This window comes from Pelophylax lessonae (genome assembly GCF_965119305.1).
Source record: "Pelophylax lessonae genome assembly, chromosome: 12".
Taxonomy (NCBI): Eukaryota; Metazoa; Chordata; class Amphibia; order Anura; family Ranidae; genus Pelophylax; species Pelophylax lessonae.
The window spans coordinates 30,036,575-30,054,965 of record NC_138779.1 but is presented as its reverse complement, the minus strand read 5'-3'; the positions used below and the strand labels follow the sequence as shown (position 1 = coordinate 30,054,965).

Here is an 18,391-nt window from a genome sequence, read left to right as displayed (position 1 = left end):
TTTTGTTTATAGCGCGTGATCAAAAAAAAAAAAAAATCGCACAGGTGATCAAATACCGCCAAAAGAAAGCTCTGTTTGTGGGAAAAAAAGGACGCCAAATTCGTTTAGGTACAGCGTCGCACGACCGCGCAATTGTCCGTTAAAGTCACGCAGTGCCGAATCGCAAAATACCCCCTGGTCGTTTAGCAGCCAAATCCTCCGGGGCTTAAATGGTTAAAATGTCAGGTTTCTGGGATTTAAAAAAAAATAAAAAAAAGACAAATAATTTCAGAACTTATTCCACCTTTAATGGGACCTGTAAACTGTACAACTCAATTGAACAACAAACTGAAATCTTTTAGGTGGAGGGAAGTAAAAATTAAAAGAATATGGTTGCATAAGTGTGCACACCCTTAAACTAATACTTTGAGTGCTGTAATAAAATCAAAAGGTGCTTCAACAGTCCTTTTGGGTATGAGTCTACCAGCATGGCACATCTCGACTCCAAATCTGTCAGATTGCGAGGGCATCTCCTGTGCACAGCCCTCTTCAGATCACCCCACAGATTTTCAATTGGATTCACGTCTGGGCCGTTCCAAAACGTTAATTATCTTCTGGTGAAGCCATGCTTTTGTTGATTTGGATGTATCCTTTGGGTTATGCTGAAAGATGAAGTTCCTCCTCATTTTCAGCTTTCTAGCAGAAGCCTGAAGGTTTTGTGCCAATAGTGATTGGTATTTGGAACTGCTCATAATTCCCTCCACCTTGACTAAGTCCCCTGTTCCAGCTGAAGAAAAACAGCCCCAAAGCATGATGCTTCCACCACCATGCTTCACAGTGGGTATGCTGTTTTTCATCAAACATATCTTTTGGAATTATGGCTAAAAAGTTCAACCTTGGTTTCAGCAGACCATAACACATTTTCTCACATGCTTTTGGGAGACTTCAGATTTGTTTTTGCAAAATTTAGCCAGGCTTGGATGTTTTTCTTGGTAAGAAAAGGCTTCCATCTTGCCACTCCACCCCATAGCCCAGACATATGAAGAATACGGGGGATTGTTGTCACATGTACCACACAGCCAGTACTTGCCCGATATTCCTGAAGCTCCTTTAATATTGTTGTAGGCCTCTTAGCAGCCTCTCTGATTAGTTTTCCTCTCCTCATCTATTTTGGAGGGACGGCCAGTTATTGGTAATGTCCCTGTTGTGCTAAATTTTCTCCACTTGATGACGACTGTCCTCACTGTGTTCCATGGTATATCTGATGCCTTGGAAATTCTTTTGTACCCTTCTCCTGACTGATACCTTCTAACAATGAGATCTCTCTGATGCTTTGGAAGCTCTCTGCGGACCATGGCTTTTTCTGTAGACTATGAAAATGTCAGGAAAGACCTACTAGAACAGCTGAACTTTATTTGGGGTTAATCAGAGGCACTTTAAAATGGTGGCAGGTGTGTACTGACTCCTATTTACCATGAGTTTTAATGTGATTACTTAATTCCGAACACAGCTACATCCCCAGTTATAGAAGGGCGTGAACTCAAAAGGTGCTTCAGCAAAAGTATTCATTTAAGGGTGTGCACACTTATGTAACCACAATATTTTTCTTTTCTCCTTCCCCCTCCCCCTAAAAGATTTCAGTTTGTTTTTCAATTGAGTTGCAGTTTTTATAGGTCACATTAAAGATGGAAAACGTTCTGAAATTATTTATCTTTGTCTCATTTGTTTAAATCACAGACATCTGACATTTTAACAGGGGTGTGTAGACTTTTTATATCCACTGTACTTACCTGCCCTGTGCAGTGGTTTTGCACAGAGCAGCCCAGATCCTCCTTGGTACTCCTGACCCCTCCTTGTATCGAATGCCCCCACACCAAACAGCTTGCTATGGGGGCACCCGAGCCGAACCACAGTTCTGTGTGTGTCCATTTAGACACAGAGCTGCGGCCCGGACCGCCCCCTTTCTCTCCTCATTAGCTGACTGACTTTGACTGATAGCAGCAGGAGCCAAAAGGGGCTGCGCTGCTGTCTCAGCCAATGAAGATGGGAGTTCCGGACAGCCGAGACACTCCTGCAACATCACTGGATCCTGCACACAGGCGGATATTTATCTTAATGCATAGAATGCATAAGGATAAAAAAACCTTCTGTCTTTACAACCACCTTAAGGTAAAAACCTTGTGTGTCAGAGAATCCCCACTTTATACTTGCCTGAACCCATTAACCCAATAATAATAATATTAATAAAAAAAAAAAAAACACAACACAGTCCCTTACAGTCACTAAGTATTACACCTTACCCATGCATCCCCTAGACCAGGGATTTGCAAACTGTGGCCCTCCAGATGTTGACCTACAAGTCCCATGAAGCATAGCAAGACTGACAACCACAAACATGACACCCAGAGGTATGATGGGACTTGTAGTTTTTGCCAGCCGGAGAGCCACAGTTTCCCTATCCCTGCCCTAAACTAAAGAAGCATTTAACCCTTACAGTGCAAGGAGCCCTGCTGCAAGAGTAGATCGTTTAACTCTCAAAGTTCAGCTTGTAACCTAATGTGCAAAGAACATCATCGTCCATAAATCTGCAGCACAACAAGCTGAACAAAAATACCTAGTAGAGGTTGGGGGTAGAAAAACATCTCTGCTATAAAATTATATTTAAATCAGAACTCTATAGGCAATTTTTTCTCCCCCCTGTGCAGTAGGGCTGTGCCCACAATGCACATTTAGTTCTTGGGAAGAGGACAGCGTAGATACACTTACCTGACCCACCAATCCTTCCCACACAGGACCGGTCCGGCTCCTCTGCGTTCCACCTATCTTGGAAAGAGACTGTTCATGACGCCAGCACACTCAGAGCATGCATCTTTGAGAGAACAGTCCACCGCTGAACCGTGGGGGAGCGCGGTTTTCCTGAGGAAGGGGCGGATCAGGTGCGTATGAACCTTTGCTCACCCCTAGAAATCAAAATGAGCAGGTGACCCATGCAGTACGGGCACAGCCCGACTACTTGGGGGGGGGGGGGGGGGATTTGCCCGGGCTTGGGCTTTAAAAAGCCTGACTGTTTTCCTAAAGTGGAACCTCAAGGTCTCAACCTTGGTTTTTTTTTTTTTTTTTTTTTTTTTTTTTACAAACCTTCTAGTGCAGTTCATGCAGTGTTTTCTGCAGCTAGCCCATCTCTCCCATGTAAGGAGTAAGTATCTCCAATGGTTAAGAGAGGTTGGATTTAGCCTTCATTTTATGGATAGTGTAGGACCCACTGACAATTGGGTACTTTGACGCAGTGTTAATTTTGGCAGCAAATTTCAATTTAGTTTTAGTCTTAGGACTAAAATGGCATTTTAGTTTTAGTCCTATTTTAGTCTTCTGCAAGTGTTTTAGTTTAAGTCGTATTTAGTCGACTAAAACTCCAGTATATTTTAGTCGACTAAAACGCCCTACATTTTAGTCGACTAAAACTCATTTTAGTCATCTATAACCAAATGGGTGTAGTTCAATTGTAATTTGTAATGCATTATTTAAGCATTTCTCTACAATTTCCAAACTCATTATATACTACTGCTGGTCCTGGAGTGAAAAATCTAATATGTTATTATTTATGCTTTGAGCATGCTCCAGTGTTAATTTTTGGCAGCAAATTTCGATTTAGTTTTAGTTATAGTCTTTTGACTAAAATGCCATTTTAGTTTTAGTCGTATTTTAGTCTTAAGACTAAAATGCCATTTTAGTTTTAGTCGTATTTTAGTTATCTGAATTGTGTTAGTCGACGAAAACGTTTTAGTCGGTTTTAGTCGACGAAATTAACACTGCTTTGACGTAGTGGTGGGCTTGAGCATGATATGGCCATATGGTGGGACTAAATCCCCATTTTTACTCATTTTGATAAGGTCTCGATTGCCTTGTTATATTTGATAGTACTTTCTTTTGCATGTGTGCGCTATACTCTGTAGTTATATATGTGTATTGTTTTTTATAGCAGCACCAGCTTTAGAAATGCATGTTCATGGTGTGCCCCCCAACCCTTTGTGCGTATGAACCTTTGCTCACCCCTAGAAATCAAAATGAGCAGGTGACCCATGCAGTGCGGGCACAGCCCTACTACTTGGGGGGGGGGGGGGGGGAATTTGCCCGGACTTGGGCTTTAAAAAGTCTGACTGTTTTCCTAAAGTGGAACTTCATGGTCTTAACATTGATTTTTACAAACCTTATGCTGCTAGCATTAGTAAATAGATAGGAAAGTATTTCATTATTTTTACATTTCTTCAGCGACTTCCTGGAGTCTTCGGGAGGGGTTTTCTTACATAAGCACACCCTCTTGCCTGCATGCCTAACATGCTTTGAACATTACTTTTTGTTTGTGGTGCTCAGATGCAGTGTAGTTCTACCTTAGGAGTTCATGCTCACCATTAACTCATAATCAAACTGCTGGGCATCCGACATCACGATAGAGGAGATGTGTTTTTCACAAACTGAAACCAGATCACCAAACACTTCGTTGAGCATCTCCTACAATATCCGTGTCAAATTTCAGAGAGAAAAAAAAAAAAAAAATCAACACAAAAATAGAATGGTCCAAAATTGTAAGACAAATAAGATTGCAGGCAAGCTACAGGAGACAGACAGATGTTCACCACCTTCCAAAAATGAGAAATCCGTTACCTGGGCAGATTCAAGAGAATCAAACTGTGCATAGCAGAGCTTCTGCAAGGACTCAATTGCTGGACTGATTATCTCTGGTGGTGTTTTAAATTCCTTCAACCAGGACTTAACATGATCTGAAAAACAAAACTAGCGAGTATAACATACTGCTACAGACAATTCAGCTTTTCCCGTATATGCAGCAGCTCATCGCTGTTGAGGAACCAACTCCTTACCATAATACCTTGCAAACCTGAGAAATCAAAGCAGCAAATGTAGGATAATTGCCTACTCTTGACTGTGCAATACCGGGCACTTTTACCCCCTTCCTGCCCATGCCAATTTTCAGCTTTCAGCGCTGTCGTTCTTCAAATGACATTGCGTGGTCATGCACAACACAGTAAACAAGCAAAACCATTTTTTTGAGAGAGATGGAGATTTCTTTTGGCGGTATTTAATCACCACAGTTTATTTTTTGGCTAAACAAACTTTAAAAGACTGAAATTTTTTCAAATGGGTAATTGTTCTGTTTCACGGATGTGCTCTGGTGAGGAAGCGCTGATGTGGAAGCACTAATATGCAGCGATGACAGGCATTACTGGTGGGGCTGCACTGACAAACAGTGCAATGATCAGTGCAGACGTTCCCACTGAGGAATGCCGCTTTATCTGTTCTCTTCTCCTCACACACTGACAGCGTGAATAGAGGAAAGTTGATAACCGGGATTTCCATTTACACTGTGATCAGCTGTGACTGATCATTCGTGAGCCTTGCTTGCACAAGTGGGTGGGGTATGCAGGGCCAGATTAACGTAGGGGCTATTGGAGCTGCAGCTCCAGGCCCCTACCTTTATATAGGCCCCGGGTTGGCCATATTCACTGTTACCGCTCTTCTGTCACTTGTAAACACGGAAGTCTGGCTTCTATGCTCGCTTCCCCAGGCAGCTCCCTTAGAATCTCCCCACACAGCACGAAGGCCGGACAAGGAGGGACAGTTGCCGATGCATGGATGTGTTTATGGGCTTCAGAGACAGCATCCCATGTTGAATTAGGCATGCATGGCTGCACCCTTCCTTCTCTGGGTGCATGCCAAGGCACGGCCCTTAAGGCCCTTCAAAATCCTCAGCACCAAGCCCATGATGCTCTTAATCCGGCCCTGGGGGTATGACACCTGAATCTTTGGAGCTAGATATCTTCTCACTGGGATTCACATATATAAAAGGGTCTATCCGTCATCTATAATACTGGGACTGCTTTGATATTTCTTGCAATTGGGTGCGAGACTGAGATTAGTGTGGTTTAAACCCCTAATGTGGTTTCTGGTACATTTCAATTTTGAATTATGATCTGCACTTCCGCATGCTAGCATCTTTTGCATATTGATAAATATTGCACATTTTTGGATTTTGCATCAGATTGGTTCATGCATTTAACATATATTGCACATATTTTTGCATACTTTTAATTGGGTCGTTATATTTAGGGCAATGGTTATAAGAATTGTCAATCTGCAAGAAATTATATTTTAGAGGATTTATTTATATGTTTACTTTTGTAGATTTGCACATTTGTTTTTCCACACTTCCAGAGTGATTTTTTTGGATTGTCAGTCTATATAAATATTAGTGAGAGAATAATCTATTCATTTTTTTATAGTGCTGCACATTAGAAATGTTTCAGTTGTGCTGCAGTGCTCATGTGCTAAAAGGGAGTGTACCAATAGGAGAAGAGAGCAGAGTGATTAAAAAAAAAGGGGAGGAGCTAAACAAGTGTGTGTCAACTCGGTCCTCAGGGCACACTAACAGGCCAGATTTTAAGTAAGGGGGGGGGGGGGGGGGGGGGAGACAAGACATGTAAGTGAGTTGAGAAAATCAGGCCTCTGCGGCAAGGCTGAGTAAGTCTCAGGACTGGATTAGAGAAATATAAAAAGCTTTAACAGGTTAACAGCTCCCTTATATAGGTTTATTATGTAGCCGTTTGCCTGGAGTTAAGCTTTAAAGCATGGGTGTCCAACCTTTTGGCTTCTCTGGGCCACATTGAGTGTAGAGAAATTTTCTTGGGCTGCATATAAAATATATACTACAGTTAGGGTATATAAGTAATAAAACGCCACCGCGCCCTTCCCGCATGCCCATCCAATGCAGCTTCACCAGCGCGTGCCCAGCCAATGCAGCCTGATCAGTGCCCATCCAATGCAGCCTCACAAGTGCATGCCCATCCAATGCAGCCTCACCAGTGCGTGCCCATCCAATGCAGCCTCACCAGTGCGTGCCCATCCAATGCAGCCTCACCAGTGCGTGCCCATCCAATGCAGCCTCACCAGTGCGTGCCCATCCAATGCAGCCTCACCAGTGCGTGCCCATCCAATGCAGTCTGCAATGAAGAGAGGAGAGCCGCTGGATTACACAGAGCAGGGATCTCCCGCTTACCCGGTGACCGCTATCATACGAAGTCCTGCCTCCTGGACCGGCTCCTATGATAGACATCACCAATGTGCTGTCTACCTTTGACAGAGGCTCCGAGGCAGCCTCTGCCTACAGTTAGTTGGAAGCCACTGTGGCCGTGCCCCCCGACTCGACTTCCTTCCTCCCCAGCAAAAAAAAAAAATAGTCAGGGGGCAGTGGGCCGCATTGCCTGTGGTTCTGGGCCGCATGCGGCCCTTGGGCCGCAGGTTGGACATGCCTGCTTTAAAGTCTTAATAAACCCAGGAGCCTGCATTCACTATATCCGGTCTCCTACAATACACAGAACATGGGAATGCAATTATTTTAGTAACTATAAACTGCTAAATACCTTTTCTCATCAGCAGTATATAGCAGTTAAGTGACTTCTATCAGTGTGTGCTTAAAGCTTTTAGGAGTTTTCATTTTACTCTGACAGTCCTATGAGACTGCAGGACCCTTGAGCCTCTGTCTGGACAGTGCAGATTGGCCCTGTGCAGATCACATGCATCCCCTCCCCCCCCCCCAAGACAAAAAAAAAAAAAAAAAAACAACCTATAGTAATACGCACCAAACTGAGCCTGTGCAGAGTGCCCCCAATGCTCTGTTCTATCAGGAGATAGACTGGAGACAATGGAAGAAGGGGAGGATCAAAAAACCTTTTTACACAATGCGCAGGATCAACCCCTTAGGTTCCACAGTGAGTATAACAAGCATGCTTTACTGCATATACAGACTGATTTAACTGTTGTGGGTTTAGTAACACTTTAACTGGGCTGGTAAACTACATGCACCTTGGGTTTCCCACACACATTCCACAGCATAGCTAAGACATCAGAGAACCAAATGACAAGTCACACTGATAGTAATTAAAATTTGCCCCTCTGTCTGGAACACTCATTGCTCACCAATCAGCTGTGTTCTTGTGTCTGCAGGCAGGTGTTTTGCAATGTGACCGATTACACATAGAATATGGGCAGTGGTACTGTTGGAGCCTGCTTCATTCTGCCTAAAAAAAAGAGAAAGCCACAACAACCATTCAGAATCCGGTCTTCAAACAACTCCGCTACAGAACATTTCCACAGAATTAAATGGCAAGCAGACCACTCACTTGCTGATGTCCTCCCAAGTGTTCAGGATCTTCGTATAATCCAACTTTGGGGCAGATATGGCAACTTTAGCAAGCACCATCCAGGCAGAGGCAGCATGCTCTGTATCCGTGTGAGAGATCAAGTTGTTGATTAAAGTGGAAGTAAATTTATCTTGCTTGGCCCATAAGTGAAATGCTTTTGTCAGATAACGACTGTTTAAAAAAAAAAAAAAACCCCACAATTAAAGTTATAGTGCAAAGTGTAAAAGTTTCTAGTAGGAAAACTACTTATATATGTAAATAAAAACTAATAAATAAAATTGAAGTAAAGCCAAAGTCTCTTGTAAAGGAGAACAACAACTACTTGTCACAAAGTCGCTCCAGGCTCTGGAAGGTTCCCGACAATCTCGGGATCCACTCAGATGCCCGATTGGCAGCTTGCTCCCAGGGCTGCTTAGAGCTTGAGCCAGCCATTGAGTGCTGGCAGGGAAGAGCAGAGAGCAGTGACCAATAGTCACTGCACTCTGCTCCGAGTGGATGGAAAATTGAGTGATCAGAGGTCACGTGATCGCTCAGTTCTCTGTCTTAAAGCTCACAAAGGCAGGTGTAGCACAGGACTGATGCTGCAGCAGGCAAGGCAATTATTGATGTCGGTATTTTTCAAGCCCACACTACACATTTAACCCCTTAGCCGTCTGCTCACTCGAGCTCTACTGCGGCAAAGTGGCTGTTGTAGGTCTGACGACATAGACCTACGGTCGGCAGACACTCCCACTTCTCGGCGGCGCGCGCGCGCCGCCAGAGGCTCGCTCCCGCTGTATTCAGTCACAGTGGGAGTCGGGCCAGGGGAGGAGTGGCGGTGATCACCGCTGCTCTTCCCCGATCGTTGGGGAATCGAGTCTGGAGATCCGCCCGCTTGTGTAAACAAAGCGGGCGGATCTCCGAAGTGACAGACCGGGTCAGATTGCAGGGTTCAGCCTAGCTGAACCTGCGATCTGTCCTTGAATCACTCAGTCACCTCCCCCCACACACGTCAGTAAGCACAGGGCATACATTAACCCCTCCCTCTCCAATAAAGTTAACCCCTTCCCTGCCAGTGTAATTTTTACACTAACAGTGTATATTTATAGCACTGATTACTATAGTAATGTCACTGGTAACCCCAAAAGTGTCAAAAATGTCAGTCAAGGGTCCGATCTGTTCGCCGCAATGTCGCAGTCCCTCAAAAAAAAAAAAAACGCAGATCGCCGCCATTACTCGTTAACAAAAATAGAAAAAAAAAAACCACCAAAAAACGACAGAAATCTTTCCCTTAGGTAGTAAGCGCAATAACTTTTACGCAAACCAATCAAAATATGCTTATTGCGATTTTTTTTACCAAAAATATGTAGCAGAAAACAAATTGGCCTAAAATTATGAAAATATTAGATTTTTACAATTTTTTTTTTGGGGGGGAATTTCATATAAAAAAAAATGTGAAAAATATTGTTATTTTTTCAAAATTGTTGCTTTTTTTGTTTAAAGCGCAAAAAGTAAAAAATCGCACAGGTGATAAAATACCACCAAAAGAAAGCTGTTTGTGGGAAAAAAAGGATGTAAATTTCGTTTGGGTACAGCGTCACACGACCGCGCAATTGTCAGTTAAATTCGCACAGTGCCGAATCGCAAAAAGTGGCCTAGACGCAAGACAGAAAAATCCTCCGGTGGTAAAGTGGTTAAGAATATAAATTACTGGCTTCTTAAACTGTGAGGGCAGCTAATAAGCTAAAATATCTGTACTTCTAAAGCAGATGCTCAGAATAATTTGTGGTCTGTGCTCTCCCTGAATTTAAGATCATTGGGAGTTGTCGTCTGACCACCTGCATCATTATGCCTGGAGCATCACAGTAGTGTAGATGTTAACCACTTGCCAAACCAGCCGCAGCAGTTATACGGCAGAAGGTTCCCGTGAATCGCCGTACCTGTACATCTGTTCGTGGGCGTGCTCCTGTGGGCGCACGCCCACTCGCCAACGGGGAAGAAGCAACACAGGACCGCAATTGCCACCGGACACCCACGATCGCTCCCCGTGTAAACACAGCAGACTATTCTCTCTGGTATCAACACAGAGCCCCTGGGTTACTGCTATTCAGGAACACAGGTCTCTGTGTTGATATTACAAGCCCATCCCCCCACAGTTAGAAAGCACCCCCTGGGCTCACACCTAACCCTTTAATCGCCCTTGAGTTAACCCCTTCCCTGCCAGTGTCATTATTACAGTAACAGTGCATATTTTTAGCACTGATTACTGTAGTAATGTCACTGGTCCCCCCAAGAGTGTCAAAAATGTCAGTTAGGGGTCCGATCTGTCTGCCGCATTGTCTTAGTCCCGCTAAAAATTGCTGATCGCCACCATCACTAGCAAAAAAATAAATAAAAATGACAAATCTTTACCCTAGTTTGTAGACGCGATGACTTTTGCGCAAACCAAACCCTTATTGGGATTTTTTTTTTTTACTATAAATATGTAGAATATAAATTGGCCTAAAATGAAAAAAAATTGATTTAATTTTTTTTTATTGGGAATGTTATATAGCAGAAAGCAAAGAATATTTTTTTTTCAGAACTGTCGCTTTTTTTTTTAAATTTTTGTTTATAGCGCAAAAAAAAAAAAAAAAAAAAAAAAAAATCGCAAAGGTGATCAAACACCACCAAAAGAAAGCTCTATTTGTGGGAACAAAAGGATATACATTTTATTTAGACACAGCATCACATTCCTTCACAGTACGACCATGCAATTGTCCGTTAAAGTAACGCAGTGCCGCATCGCAAAATATGGCCTGGTCATTAAGGGGGAAAATCTTCCGGTCCAGAATGGGGTTAAAGCACAGCTGCTGCTGGCTAGGCTGAAATATTTATAGTCAGTGATGGTAATGTGTCACCACTGTGCTTCTCACTGTTTTTGCTGGAGAGAAAGCTGTACCTGAGGACGTGTAGTGCATGGAACTCCCAGTTTCTCATTCATTTGTTCTGTGGATCCGATTTCTGAAGCTCTCCTGCAGTTCCTTAATCATTACTCCACCAGTCAGACATGTAGGTCTGACATGAGCATGCAAAGCCCTGATCGTCTACCAAGATGGTAAACCAACAACATGGGAAAACATCAGCTTTGAGGGATGCTTGCACAGGGCACACAGCTTCCACAGTAAAGAGCTTTTTTTTTTTTTTTTTTTTTTAAACAGGAAAAATTTTGACGGTTGAAAAGCTCAAAAATGTATTAAAGCCAGCCAAACACTGTATAAAATAACCACTTCTGGACCGGAAGATTTTCCCACTTAATGACCAGGCCATATTTTGCAATTCGGCACTATGTTACTTTGACAATTGCGCGGTTGTGCGACACTGTACCCAAATAAAATTTACGTCCTTTTTTTACCACAAATAAATCTTTCTTTTGGTGGCATTTGATCACCTGTGTGATTTTTATTCATTGCGATATAAAAAAAAAAAAAAAAAGCCACAATTCTAAAAAAAAAAAAAACAATATTTTTCACTTTCTGCTATATAACATTCCCCAAAAAAAATTTAAAAATCACTTTTTTTAACATTTTAGGCCAATTTGTTTTCGGCTACATATTTTTGGTAAAAAAAAAAAAAAAAGCAGTAAGCGTATTTTGCTTGGTTTGCGCAAAAGTTATTGCATCTACTAACTACGGGAAAGATTTGTCATTTTTATTGTTTTTATTTTTTACTAGTAATGGGGGCGAGCTGCGATTTTTGGTGGGACTGCGACATTGCGGCGGACAGATCGGACCCCTGCCATTTTTGACACTTTTGGGGGGACCAGTGACATTACTACAGTAACCAGTGCTAAAAATATGCACTGTTATTGTAATAATGACACTGGCACAGCGATTAACACTGTGGGTGATGAATGGTTTAAATGTGAGCCTAGCGGAGTGATTTTAACTGTATGGGGGGGCCGGGCTTATGGATTGACCATAGAGACCTGTGATCCTATATAAAAGGATCACAGGGGCTCCGTGATCATTCCAGAGAGAACGGTCTGCTGTGTCTACAACAGCTGACCGTTCTTCTCTCTCAGCGGGGAGCGATCGCGGGTGTCAGGCGGCAATCGGAGCCGCATGCCCTGTTGCCAAGTGGGGGCGGGAGCGTGCCGGCGCGCACTCACCCTCTAGCTGCCCGCGCACGCCCGACGTAACCCTTCGTCAGTTCGGGCAGGAGAGCCAGCCTGCCGCAGTATATATGCGGTGGGTGGTCCTGAACCGGTTAATACAATTTTCCACTATCAAAGTCACACTGATCTAGCTTTTAAAAAAATAAAATAAAATAAAAAAAAACACACACACAAAAAGGACTGCTGCTATGCGTGTTGCCAACCAATGGGATAGGAGTTCAGAGAGTTCCAGGGATTAGGAAAGGCAGAAGGTTTGCAAGCCAACAGTGTTTATGGCAGGACAGACTGAGGAATTTAGAAATTCCTGTTTCCTCACCCGAGATCCTGGCACTCTGTAGTAAGCAGCTGCAACAGATTCCAGGTGAGTTTCTGTTTCTCGTCACTGTCTTTATAGTGTTTGTAATGGCGAATGTTGTGAAGAATAAGCTGGTCCAAACACTCCAGTGTCTTCTCCTGTACAGAGCTCTCTGTGTCCAGCACCACCGGCACCAATCCCGTTAACCAGGCCTTCTGTATCAGGACATTCGTTGGTTGAGCCTGAAAGGAGACACATAGCAAGAGTCATTTTACATAGCAAGAGTCATTTTACCTGATGCTTTTGGAAAATCTAGAGATTAAAAAATAAAAATAAAAAAGAAGAAGGAAGGAGCAGAGCTACAGAGGTCATAATTAAAAAAGGGACATGATCCCCCCCTCCATGAGGGTCAAGAATGCCTGAGACATCCCTAGGGGGTATGTATGGGGCTTTATGTATTCTTTGGCTGTGGCAATAGCTTCTTTTTGATCGCCAGGGCCAAAGAATACATAATTTTTATCTGTGATCCCAAATTGCATAAATACACAAACTTCAAGAACTCAAAACTAATAAAATGCTATTTGTGTTCTCGCTCCCCATTTACATACATTGCAACTGTAACTAGCAGTACAAACACATTTGACTTTAGGAGTCGGTCAAGACTGAAATCTAGCCAAGCGAGCGTTTTTACAATTTAAATGAGTTGTAAAGTCAAGGTTTTTCACCTTAATTTATTCCTACCTGAACATTCCATCAACTAGCATGAGCCCAAAAGCTCCAGCCGCTGTCTCGGGTCCTCATTGGTAAGATTGATAGCAGCAGGAGCCATTGGCTCCTGCTGCTGTCAATCAAATCCAGGGACACGGAAGCGGGGGGGGGGGGGGGGGGCATGACCGAGTCCCGCTGTCTGCGTCAATGGACGGAGCAGGGGGACTCGTGAGCGCGCACGCACAGGTGTCCCCAATGTAAAGCAGCTCTCCGTGGGGGAACCCAATAGAGGAGCCAGGAGAACTGCTGGGGCACCCCAGAAAAGGAGAATTGGGGCTGCTCTGTGCAAAAACCTTGCACAGAGCAGGTAAGTATAACATGTTTACTATTTTTTTTTTTTTTAAATAAAAACAAAACTTTACAATAGGCGGCACAGTGGTGTAGTGGTTAGCACTTTCACCTAGCAGCAAGACGGTCGCTGGTTCAAATCCCAACCACGACACTACCTGCCTGGAGTTGGCATGTTCTCCCTGTGCCTGCGTGGGTTTCCTCCGGGTACTCTGGTTTCCTCCCACACTCCAAAGACATGCTGGTAGGTTAATTGGATCCTGTACTGTGTATGTATGAATGTGAGTTAGGGACCTTAGATTGTAAGCTCCTTGAGGGCAGGGACTGATGTGAATGTGCAATGTATATGTAAAGCGCTGCGTAAATTGACAGCGCTATATAAGTACCTGAAATAATAAATAAACTATAAACTAGCAAACAACTGCACTTAAAGTGATATTAAATGTGTGTTTTTTCTTTAAAATAACAAATATGTCATACTTACCTGCTCTATGCAATGCTGTTTCACAGAGCAGCCCAGATCCTCTTCTACTCGGGTCCCCCACTGCTGCTCCTAGCTCCTCCCTCTTGACTAGTGCCCCAATAGCAAGCATGTGTTTAAAATTATAAAAGAGCTGCTCACATTCTTTAACGAACTTAGAAGTGACGAAAAGGCAACCAGAGGAGACAACGGGATGTGCATCTGGCAGTGTCAATCAGTGGTGAGATAGGATCTGACAGAAGTTGTCTATGTTATCCACATGTGTAAACGCCTAAATTGTTTTTAAAGAATGTGAGCAGCGCTTTTATAATTTTGGCAGTTTTTGGTTACTATGCCATTGGAGTTTTCCCTTTCATTTTCGCATGACACTTGACCCACTACATTGTATGGAATGAGGACTCGGACATCTACCTTGGAGTTGATTAACTATAGCCATGTGAGTGGAAGGCATTTGTAGCTGGTGTGTTTTCATCCATGGGGAGAGGGAACACGTATTGTACCTGAGGCGGTGTTTAGAAGTGGAAATTTTGAATATGGAGGACTTCACTTACTTGATTTATAGAGCTTTGGCAAAACATCCGCAGGAAGAACAGCACTGGGCGTTTCACATTACATGGACTTTATTTAATATCACAACAGTTCTAATGAATATCATTTTTGTTTTTATCATAGCGCTACCTGCTAAGAGTGATACACTGTTTTTTCTGTGTTTACATTATGGGGTATTGTTTATAGCATTTTGTATAAAATAATTAATTTAATCCATTTTGGACTAAGGCTGCAACATAAAATGTGGAAAAAGTGAAGCGCTGTGAATGGTTTCCAGATGCACTGTATGTTTCCCTGATTATCAGTGTAAATGTGCCCGGTCACAAGATAGCCAGTTATCGGCTTTCCTTTCCTCACATAGTGACAGCGCCGAGAAAAGGAAATGCCTTTAACCAGCATTTGTTTACATAGTATCAGTTGTGATTGGACACAGCTGATTGTATAGTAAAGGACCTTTGTGATTGGCCCTTTATCTCGATCTGTGATCAACTGCATCCGAAGGACACAACGCTCACAGAAAGCGCCCAATCCGCACCCCAAGGGTGTGTGGGTTTCTGGGAGGATGTCAATAGACGCCCTCCCAGAAATGATTGACCGAACTGTAGCCGTCCTATGGCTATAGCGCAGTCAGCAAGTGGTTATATGGAAAGCCACCTTTGTCAGATATCTCCCAAGTGCTATCATGTGACAAGGCTATTCTGAAGAGACTTTCAGCAGTATGTACAACTCACATACTGTAAGTTGCTTGTAAGAGCCTAAATGGGCAAGGTGACCCGGGTCTTTCACCCCCAAACAACTTTATAATAACCTCTTTAGCACCCTCCCTCTGCTGCAGCCTTCAGTAAAATGCCTGTCAGAATCTAAAAGGAAGCAGTTCTATCGCGCCATCCATGCATCATTGCTAGAGCCTAGCGATTGGCCACTAGACCCAAGCAATGCATCATGGGTGGAGGTCACATGCTCCCCAATACTATGAAGCCTCTGGTAATTTTTACCAACTGCAAAAGAAGTGCAGCCTGGGAATCAATGGGGAGACATGATAAATGGGTCAACTGGGCAGCTTTACACAGGCAAGGTCACATTGCCCTGAATGGACAAAGTAGTGGTGTCTCCTTTAAGCAAAATTAGCTGTTACCTGTAGAAGTTCTGTCAGAGAGGTCAGTGCTTGTTTCCGCACAGAAACAGCGGGATCTCTGCACCGGTCCTGCAGCGTAGTGAGCTCCTCAGAACTGCACGGGATCAGATTATATTTCAGTATACTAACCAGGACCTGGAGAGATAAGGAACAGCTTTAATACAACATTGGCCAAGTTGCTTGCAAATCAACTATTCTTAGTAACCTTTGAGTAACGGGGATACAGTAATATGATAAACCTGTCCAAAAACTGATCCACTGTATATTAGATTTAACTTTATGATTCAATGAAAACACTAGGAGACCAGGTATTCAACTTCTAAGTGGACCCATCAATAATCATCACATTAATCAGGAGAGGAAAGACCAGGATTAGAAGATGACTTTTTGAAAAAAAAAAAAAAAAAAAAAAAAAAGTGAAGCCTCAAGCCAATAATAGCGTTTAAAGGGTTAGTTCACCTTTCAGAAAAAAGTGAACCAACATCCTTCCCACCCCTTGGTCCTGACTGCACTTCGCTCCATGGGTGATACAGTTTCCCCATCAATACAACCCAGAGCAGCAGTACTAGGTTTGAAGATCATGCAGATCCTCCTCTTTCCTAGGTATGCCAGGGCAGATTAGAGCAGTTGCCATTAGTCACCGCCGGCACGTGGGTGAAACCATATCACCCACAGAGGTAAGTGCAGCTGGGACTGGGGGTTCAGTGGAGGGTGTAAGGTGTTAGTTCAACTTTTCATTTTTTTTCCTAAAAGGTGAACACTTCAAATCAGGGGTGTCTAAACCTTTCACCTTCCTGTGTCACATGGGAAAAGCGGAATTGTCTTAGACCGCATTTGCTCGGGCACATTTATTGGAATGGGCTGTGGTTTCTGTGTTTCATGCAGTAAAAAGGTTGCACCATTTTTGAACCGCAGGGGACAGAATATCCCATTTTGCTTTTCCACCATGCAATTTTGCCATTTATTCCCACACTTGAAATCGCACTGTGCTTTTTAGATGCGTAGAGGTGCCATTAACCACTTTGATACCGGGCATCTTTACCCCCTTCCTCCCCAGGCCAATTTTCAGCTTTCAGCGTTGTCACAATTTGAATGACAATTACACAGTCATGCAACACTGTACCCAAAAACATTTTTATCAGTTTGTACACACAAATAGATTCCTGGGTTTATTTTTTGCTAAATACATGAAAAAAAAAAATAATTTCTTTGCTAGTTATAACATTTTGCTAATTTATAATCTTGCTTCATTAAAGTCAAAATGTATTGTGCTGCATTTCTGATCTTCATAACCGTTGGGTTACACTGCCCCCTACAGGAGTAAGACACTAGGCAGAAAAAAAGTCTGGCTACACCCATGGGCAGTCTCAGAGGGTAAACTCCCTCTCCCTGCAATAGGCACTCAGTTAAATTACAAGCAGTGTCAGAAGAATTAAAACTCCACAGAGGGGTGGGTGCTGTGTTCGTCAATGATCAGAAAAAAATGGATTTTTGTAAAATCTTACCGTAAAATCCTTTTCTCTTAGCTCATCGACAGACGTAGTCCTCGGTGATACACCACCTTCGGGTTATGTTACCTCCGCAGGAGCAGGACTAGACAGGAAATTAAAAAGCTCTGGCCACACCCTAGGGGCAGTCCCAGAGGGTATATCCTCTCTCTCTCTGCCTCAGCAAATCAGTTATGTGAAAAAGCAGTGCTTAGAGAATTTAACCCAACCCAACTCCAAAACAGAGGGGCGGGGACTACGTCTGTCGATGAGCTAAGAGAAAAGGATTTTACGGTAAGATTTTACAAAAATCCATTTTTCTCTAGCGCTCATCGACAGACGTAGTCCTCGGTGATACACCACCTTCGGGACGTCCCAGAGCAGTATCACAACTGAGGGGTGGGAAAATGGAAATCAAATCCCAATCTAGAAGGCCCAACCGGTGCCAACTAGAAGTTTACAATGCTCATCCTTAATGATGAGACTCAACAAAAAAATTTTCAAAACAGAAAAAAACCCTCGAGGTAGACCACCGGTCTCCTCAAATTGCGGCCTGCAAAACCTTGCGGCCAAATGAGGCATCCGCCGATGCCGTCACATCAATTTTATAGAATTTAGTAAAGGTATGTACCGACGACCAAGTGGCCGCCTTACATACCTGGACCACTGACGCCTGATGGCGAAAGGCCCAGGAAGTACTGAGCGCTCGAGTGGAGTGCGCCCTAACAGGGAACGGAGGACTCTGACCCTTAATAGAATAAGCCTGTACCACCGTTTGTCTAATCCATTTGGCAATGGTCGCGGCAGATGCAGGCAAACCCTTTCTGGGGCCATCCGTGATCACAAAAAGTGAATCCGTCTTACGGAAAGATTCCGTAGCCTTCAGGTATACCCTGATTGCCCGAACCACATCCAAGGAATGCAACGCATGTTCCCGATGATGCTTGGGCTGAGGACACAAGGAAGGTAGTACAATATCTTCATTCAGATGAAAATCTGAAACCACCTTAGGAAGAAAAGATGGCTTAGGATGAAGTACTACCTTATCCCTATGAATCACT

At 43.4% G+C, this 18,391-nt stretch overlaps 1 protein-coding gene across 1 annotated transcript in view; it reads right to left on the bottom strand.

Annotated features, from left to right (window-relative positions):
- The window catches only part of NCAPD3 (non-SMC condensin II complex subunit D3), a 67,281-nt gene that overhangs the window by 19,958 nt on the left and 28,932 nt on the right, over positions 1-18,391 (bottom strand). The window contains exons 16-21 of the mRNA XM_082273420.1: positions 15,844-15,978; positions 12,644-12,864; positions 8,172-8,363; positions 7,969-8,069; positions 4,642-4,757; positions 4,387-4,488 (exon numbers count right to left, since the gene is read on the bottom strand). Of these exons, the coding sequence (XP_082129546.1) occupies positions 4,387-4,488; positions 4,642-4,757; positions 7,969-8,069; positions 8,172-8,363; positions 12,644-12,864; positions 15,844-15,978 (867 nt within the window). The remainder of the gene's footprint in view (positions 1-4,386; positions 4,489-4,641; positions 4,758-7,968; positions 8,070-8,171; positions 8,364-12,643; positions 12,865-15,843; positions 15,979-18,391) is intronic.